The 8,203-nt window shown below is 41.9% G+C and overlaps 1 protein-coding gene across 1 annotated transcript; it reads right to left on the reverse strand.

Moving 5' to 3' along the window:
- Positions 1 to 25: 25 nt before the first annotated feature.
- On the reverse strand, positions 26 to 7,504 carry tmprss7 (transmembrane serine protease 7). The gene is made up of 16 exons (XM_067578388.1): positions 7,374 to 7,504; positions 7,211 to 7,278; positions 6,931 to 7,124; positions 6,806 to 6,841; positions 6,489 to 6,717; positions 6,162 to 6,286; positions 5,678 to 5,790; positions 5,441 to 5,547; positions 5,085 to 5,221; positions 4,581 to 4,688; positions 4,368 to 4,475; positions 4,155 to 4,271; positions 2,809 to 3,004; positions 1,643 to 1,911; positions 394 to 530; positions 26 to 268 (listed from the first exon to the last, which is right to left on the reverse strand). Exons 1-16 carry the CDS (start codon positions 7,464 to 7,466, stop codon positions 107 to 109), a joined length of 2,199 nt encoding a protein of 732 aa, XP_067434489.1. The 5' UTR covers positions 7,467 to 7,504; the 3' UTR covers positions 26 to 106.
- Positions 7,505 to 8,203: the final 699 nt, after the last annotated feature.

An 8,203-nucleotide genomic window follows, 5' to 3' on the forward strand; every position in this document is an offset into this window, starting at 1 on the left:
AGGATTTACACATTACACCAATATCTGATAATGCTTTTATTATTTGGTGTGAGCAACAGAATATGTAAACATCAGCTGGCAGTGGATGAATAAGAGTTTCGTCATGTCAGCTGATATGGCTGTAAATCCAGGAGGTGAACTTGTTGACCCTGGTGTAGACCCCAGGTAGGTTTGGTCTGCCGCAGCCCGCCCCCCAGCTGACAATACCAATCAGGAACCAGCGACCCCCGCCTGGCGCCTGACAGGACAGAGGACCCCCTGAGTCCCCCTGAGATGCAATTCATACACATAAAAGAAAAAGAGTACAGTTACTGCTGAATGTTCAGAAGTATACATCAACTTTAAACACAAAATGCAGGTCATTATGTGAGATTCAGTCAGGTGGGAGCTCACCCTACAGGCGTCCCGCTCTCCAGAGGTGACCCCAGCACACAGCATGCGCGGTGAGACAGGTCCGTAGCTCTTCTTACACTCAGTCTGGCTCAGTATGGACACCTCTGCTTTCTGCAGCACTGAGGGCAGCACCTTATCTGCAGGGGGGAAATATGTGGACATACATCTTGCAACTGATGGAGGAAGTCATTTAAACATTTTGGCGGTTATGGCAGATTAAACATGGGTTAATAAAGAGTGCAGGAGTTGATAAAGATGCTCTCTTTGATCCCAGATCAAGCATACAGCCTAAGCAGACACAGATCAGAAGCATGGTACTGATCTGTTTCCAAAATGAACGATAATCAGAGTCAAAGAGCAACTCCACTCTTTAAGGGAGACTATCACACAAAAGATGCTTCACAGATGAGGTGCAACTTGAGGAGTACTTGAGAAAAAGCTCAACACTGGTGTGATACTACTTTAAATAAGGGCAGCAGATTCACAAGAGAGTTATAGACATACAGCAAACACATACAGAAGCATCATGACCAACAGGCAAGTGAAATTTTTGTGTCTTTTTTTTTAATCGCTGTGGTGGTTCCTGAGAGTTTATGAGATGCATATAACACAGGTGGAGAAATCAGATGCTCCTGTGTCAGAAAACCAGTTGAGCAGTGTCTAATTTGTGGTTTTGAGTGGCAAAATGGAATTTAAAACATTTCAGGAGGCGCAGTCAGACATTTAGAGACCAGGTGCAAAGGCAGATGCATCTCAAACTTGTTCTGGAAACAAAAGTGCAGCAACTGCAGCAGCAGAGTGAGCCAAGGGTGATGGTCAGGAAAAACAGGGGTGATAATTTGGTAATAGGAAGAGATTAAGAGAACACTTGGCTGGAAAGAGATGTGGGACAAAAAACAAATTACAATGATGAAATATGATGAAATACCATCCATCCACTGTCTCCCCAAAATGAGGCATATATTTCATATACTGAATCTTTGCTTCTATTATAATTTATGACCTTAGTCTTGACCTTTTTGTACTTTTAGTGAGATGTTAGTGGGTGTAATTGTGTATTATTGGTTTGGTTGCATCCTCTGCCATACCCTCATCACCCTGTCTGAATATGTAAGTTTTTTTACTGTATTATTATTGTGATGTATTTAGGTCACTGCATATAACTTGCCCTGCAAGATAATTCCCCTGAAGGATATAATAATTATCTTAAAGTGTAAAAGACACTGAGTTTATCTGAAGAATTGCTCACCCTCCTCAGAACGGTATCCCCACCCGGTGACCCAGCAGCGGTGGCTGTCGGTGACAGTGTGGGAGGTTGCTGGCAGACACACAGGCTGTATCAGCGGACTGAGGGAGGGAGGCCAGGGCTTCTTCAGCTGCAGCAGGGCGATGTCGTAGTCAAACATGTGCGCGTTATAATACTCGTGCACCACAATCCGCTGGATCTCCGCCACATATTTGGCACTGCCTTGTGTCAGCATGCCGAGGTGGGCGCTCCAGTAGCGGGGGTCAGACAGCCTGCAGGGTCAGAGGTCAAAGAAACAGAGGGACATTCTGTAGAGTCGATTTTTGTAGAGTTGATTTATGATACATTTGTTCATAAAATCAGTGTCATAAGTCTTAATAATGTCATGCAATGTAATAATTGCCAGATAAAGTAATAACTTGGCACAATACAATGCTATTTCCAATAAATGGGTTGAAATGTGATGAAAACTGTTAATGAAATACATTTCCAGATTATTTAAAGGCATCATTATTACCTGCTGATTATTATTCTGTTATATTATGTTAATACTATGATATTAATATTAATATTTTACATAATTAACTATTAAAAAAGTAATTATTTACCAGTAATTATTGTATTTTCCTTATTTTTCCTTATAAAACTACTCACAACTTTTATTTGTACTTGAACTGCTACAAACCTCATGTAGTAATAATGATGAAACAATGTAATGATATGATCTTCTGGCAATCACATTTATTATTTTTTACATGTAATGAAATCATCAAGTACTTAATTTGTTAAATTCGAACTGCCAAAGATAAATCTGAGGGGAGTATGATTAAAGAGATAAGAAAGCAAATAAAACTGATTTCTGTTATACAGAATATGTGTAGTTTTTCTAATTTTTGCTTTTTCTTGTGAAAAATACTTCTACTTCTTCTGACCTCTAAAAATCCCTCAAGTGAAACAGTCCCTTTAGTGAAACTGCTCCCAACAAGGGATAACCTTGGCGATTGGTCGCAAGTACACACTGATTTGTTTCAGGTGGTTATAAGCCAGAAAGGTTGGGAAACACTGCCTGATAATTTACTGTATGCCTGCTCAGTGTATTAACTCTGTGGCTGTCACACATAGAATATACAGCATGAATCAACACTCAGTTAATCATCAGGGTGACTGACCTTTCCTTGCTGAAGCAGTGGGCAGCTGAGATGAGCCAATTAGCGGTAAGGACAGAGGCGCCACAGTACAGGTTACCAGCAAAGTGGAGGCTGACCTGCCAAGGCCACTCCCCGTCCACAGAGTTGACCCCACCCACAATGCGCTCGGGTCCTGTAGATGAACCCACTCTCTTCACTGAGGAGGGACGACCACAGGCTGCAGAGAACAGAGGAATGGATTCTGTACTAGGATTATTTTTGATGGATTAGCTGTATGTAAAGGAACATAGTTTGTGTGTGTGGATGTACAATAATGCCCCTGCTTCTTTAGCCTTGATTGGTGTAAATATAAACACATGTAAAGTTTATTACATATCATCATATTGTCATTAAAATTAAGACATTATTGCCTCTAACGAAGGACAGTTCGGTAGTGAGAGAAACATTTTTATTATGTGCTGTTTATAAAGAATTTAAATGTCCACAATGTGACTGTATCAGTGTGAGTATACAGTGTGTACACTGATGCTGAGTCATCACCATGACAGACAAGTTTGCTGCCGCCTTATTAAAAAGTAAGAGCTTTGGCACATGTGTGTGAGTACGTGCACATACACACAGGCACACACACACGCGCGCATGCATGTGTGCCCGGTATCAGTGAGTGATCAAAGACAGGCCTGTTCCCATCACCTTGAGACCCCGTTGTGATAAAATAACAGAAAACAGAGAACGCTATTACAGCAGGATCACCTCAGTGCTGCAGGTCAGCAGGTTTGGAGCACACGGCCCGGTGGATTATAAAATAACAACAACTTTCTCATGAAACCACACAAAGGCAGAGAATTAGCAGTGTGGTGGCAGTGCAACAGTAGCTTCATTAATAGCAGATAACTCAGCCGGGACGTGATGTTAATGAGACAGACAATAAATGTGATTATAATTAAGTTGAAGTCAAAAGGTAACAACATTTCTACAACATCTTAAATCCATAATTAAACTTTTTTTCAGTCTGAAACCAGATCTTAACATGTGGAATAATACTGAGCATAAGTTTTAAAATTGTTAAAAATGTCAAAGATGTTTTGTGTATAATTTTGAGATGAATCTGAATTCTTGAAAATGAATAAATATCATCTTTTTAGAATTATAGTACCTTACAAAAAGGAAGTGTTTTTGCACTGTTGCACCTAAACACGTTGGCACTGGAGTCACTTTAAAGATGTGAGGTTGCTAGATTTATATGAAGAGGAGGGTGGAATTGGGATTGTTCAAAAATCTGTGGTGATATTTTTTTGGGAAATAATTGTTTTCTTGCCACCGTGTCTTGAAGATGTGTTCACAGGGTCGGTAATGCGAGTGCTCACCACAGTCCTCCTCATCACTGTGGTCCTGACAGTCAGGAACACCATCACACTTTGCGTTCTTTTTCAGGATGCAGGAGCCACTGCTGCACTGATAGCTGATTGCTGAGCAGGTAGTTTCTGGCACAAAAAAACAGAGAACACATTTGTTAGTGGTTCTCAGATGAGAGGGTATCGACACATTTTTGTTTTTAAAGAAAATACTAAAATTCATACCTTGAGTGCAGTTGATCTCATCTATTCCGTTGGTGCAATCTGTCTCTCCATTGCAGACAAACAGAGGATGCAGAGGACTGTTGCCACCACAGTTCTTTGTGGGCCTCGCTGTGAAGATGTGCAACATTTTTCCAATGCAAATTAAACAATTAAAATAAAAATATAAGCTTTCCTGATAATAATAACCAAGCAGTAACTCGTAGCACAACTTACAGCAGAAGACCTCGTCGCTCTCATCGTGGCAGTCGTCCAGGCCGTCGCAGCGTCGACTTTTCTCCACACACAGTCCTGTGGAGCACAGGAAGTGGCTCTCTGGACAGGCTGGTGGACACAAGGGTGGGGTTAGCGGTTAGGACTGACATATGATACGGGAAAAAGTAAGAGGAAGGAAAAATGAGGTGCATAACAATATATGATTAATCTACTTTAAATCTACTTTAGTGACTGAAAGGCAAAGCAAGTAGCTTCTAATGTGATGCTGTTTAAAACTATATGAAAATTACATCTCAACCTAGTCTATCTGTTTACTGTTGTCTTTTATACTAAGTTGAAAAATGTCCATTTATATATTAAGGCAGTTTTTCCCACACTTCATCTCTGTAAAGTATATTTAACCGATATTTAACCACATTAAAATAGGCACCTATAATCTGTCATTTCCCACACTTTACCCTGGCTGTAATAATGACACTCATGCTCTGGCCCTGCAGTGCTTACGTTGGCTGATATTGTAGCTGCTGTAAGACGCCTGAAAAGGGTGATCAGAGTTACGTGAGCTGCAGCGAAACTCCACCTCTGGGCTGGTGTCAGCGATCCGAAACACTGTGCGGTGTCCCACGTAGCTGCCACAGAAACTGTGAAGCGAAAGTAACCATCATCAGAGCATCTTTCAAGCAGGTTTTAAGAAACTTTTCCTAAATTCTTAAATCATATAGCCACCATTTAATAAGATGATTTCTTCTATCTTAGGGAGGCATTGTCAATGGTTGTAGATATTTTTATAGGTAAAGCACACTGTAAATTTTATATTGGAGTCCCCTCAAGCCTATACACATATAGCTGTACCCACATACACGATCTCATTGACCTTCCACCAGCCGTGGTCACAACCTTTCATGTCCTTTGGTTTCAGTACATAGTTCTTGAACTGCAGAGCAACTCCTAAAGCAGAGTTGGGTGTCTAAAATAAAAAAATACAGAAGACACAAATAATAAAAAAAACTATTTTAAGTCACCAGTGAGTTCAGAAAAACTTACCCACAGTAGTACAAGTTATGTATGTGTGTGTGTATGTGTGTGTGTGTGTGCACCTGAAACCTCCAGGTGCAGGAGCACTGAGGAGGCAGCAGACTTGGGTGGAAAGGGCTGAAGATCTGGCCGGTGATGTCAGGGTCTAACTCAGTTTTAATGTCAGACACACACTCTGGGAGAAAGAGATAGACCGGAGAGACAGAACCAGAGCCAATAGTTAGCACTGCATATGATAACCAGCACTGCTGCTTACAGTGGGTCCTGAACTGGGAGTTGAGACTTGGCGAGATGATTAAAAAGATATATGAAAGAAGGAAAAACATCTTTTTTTCTACACAAAAATAGTTTTATTTTTCTGAATCTCTAAGTAATCTCTCTGTTGTGAAATAATGAGTAGTTTTACCTTTTAGGATCTTTTATTTCAATTGATAACTACATGTAGATTTCAAATCCTTGACAAGGGGCCATGCAAACCATTACAGACAAATGTACAAAAGGCTGGGAATGTATCGAATTTAAGACAGCCAGGTTAATGTCTCATACTTTTCTCAGCGATGGCTTCAAAGTGTCCTCTAAAGTTCTTGTTGCCATTAGTCATTCTGAAGGACAGCAGCATGACGTTGGAGGTAGACACCAGGGAGAAGGAGCTGGACACTGGTTCACACAGCCTGCAGCACAGAGATACACTTCAGTATAAGCAAGGTTCATGTTATAGAGACCTCCAACACACATATTGACATATGGAAAGCAGCCTGTTGCATTGCTTGCAACTTTAATATATGGGAAAACTTTATATTTTCTCAGAAGGAAGAGCCCTCTGTAATCACATAAAGAGAGAAATCTGCGGTCAAGTAGCAGCTGCAGACTCACCTGTGCAGAATGCGCCCTCTCATGGGCAGCAGAGCATCGTACACAGTTAGGGCATCGCTCACACAGTCGCTGGGCTCAATGAGGAACGAGGTGACGGTCAGACGGATGAGAGAACCAGGGACAACGGTGAGCTTTACATGGCAACTCACACCACCCCATGATGAAAAGACATTTAAAGAAACCCTTGCCCCAGGAATGTTGGCATACATCTTATCTACACACTGTGAGCCTGGGAGGAGAGAAAAAACACTCAGACTATCTCAAACACAATGAGACATGTAACTCTTGCCACACCTTACTGAGGTGTTTTAGCCTACCTGCTGCATTTGATGTATAATCTGAGCGCTGGACAGCTGCAAGAGGATATAAAAGTCAATCTGTGCAAGAGTACACACTGATAAACACACTTCTATGGAATCCACAGACAGACACACAGACCCACCATTGATGAGGATGGAATCTATATCGACTGGGAGACCCAGCAGGTAGCCTACAGAGGACCTGTTCTTTAGGGTGGTGAGGATTGAGTCTCTGAGAATGACTCCTATGCACTCCTCACACACCGCTGGGCTCTTTAGACGAGGGACCACAAACACCATCCAGAAATGCACCACCACACCACCCTTATTGTTGTTACTGGGCAAAGGAACAGCTTGAATTAAAACCTCCATTAATACAGCACTTCAGTAAGATTTGTTGTGATTTTGCCACATGATAACTACCTGAGGTCTGAAATGACAGCCTGCTTGTACAGCTTGGCCACAGAGGACATCTTGAACACATTGCTCACCTGCAACGCACCAGCAATCAACAGTAAACACTCCCTTTAGATCTGATGTTCAACACTAACCATTATATGAATAACAGGGTGACACCAACGCATACCACATGTTGTATTTTGTTCGCCATGGACACAAACTCATGGGACTCAGCCTGGCGGTACTCCGGGATGAACTCCACGTTGGCGACACGGAACATCCCAGCAAAATACGCTCCGCTGTTGCTTTCTCGGCGAACTGTCAAGTGATAGTAGTACATATAACATCATGCATACATCAGCCTAATAACAATACGATGATATGAGATCATAAATTTGATCATGAAGCTCTATATTAAAAATAAGTCAGAAAAACTGAGCATAAAAAAAAATCTAAAAGTTCTGGCAGGTGATTGAAATATAAATTTACTGATTTTTAAGGGAAAGTCTAAAGATTCTTACATGAAGTTGCATCATGTTTACTTACAAATGAAGACCCACAGCAGCGACCACACCACCACCACCACCACAAACACCACCGCCGCGATGATGAGAGCGAGGTGCTGGACATTCAACACACGGGCCCACAGTTCCTTGAGGGCCCCGGGCTTCCGTCTGCGCCTCCTGTACTTCCTGCGGAGCCTCTGCAGAGTGTGGTCCACTGTGGCCACCTCCACAGACACATCTGTAATCTACAGGCAGGGTAGAGGGAGGGTAGGGGGACATGCAATCTTACGCTGATGCAAGGTGCCATCACAGAAGCAGTAAATTTCATGTGCCCTTTCAAGTAGTCACTTCAATCTGTGCAGATTCTAATAGGGATGGGGTTAATGATGTTGAAATGATGTGTAGAAAACAAATAAGTGTCTCTTGATACTCTTAGTTCCCGCCTCAAGAATATTAGAGGCCTCAGGATTCAGTGTTGGAACAAAATAGCAGCCGGCATGCGTATGGCTCT

Source organism: Thunnus thynnus, chromosome 21, assembly GCF_963924715.1.
Source record: "Thunnus thynnus chromosome 21, fThuThy2.1, whole genome shotgun sequence".
Classification (NCBI taxonomy): Eukaryota; Metazoa; Chordata; class Actinopteri; order Scombriformes; family Scombridae; genus Thunnus; species Thunnus thynnus.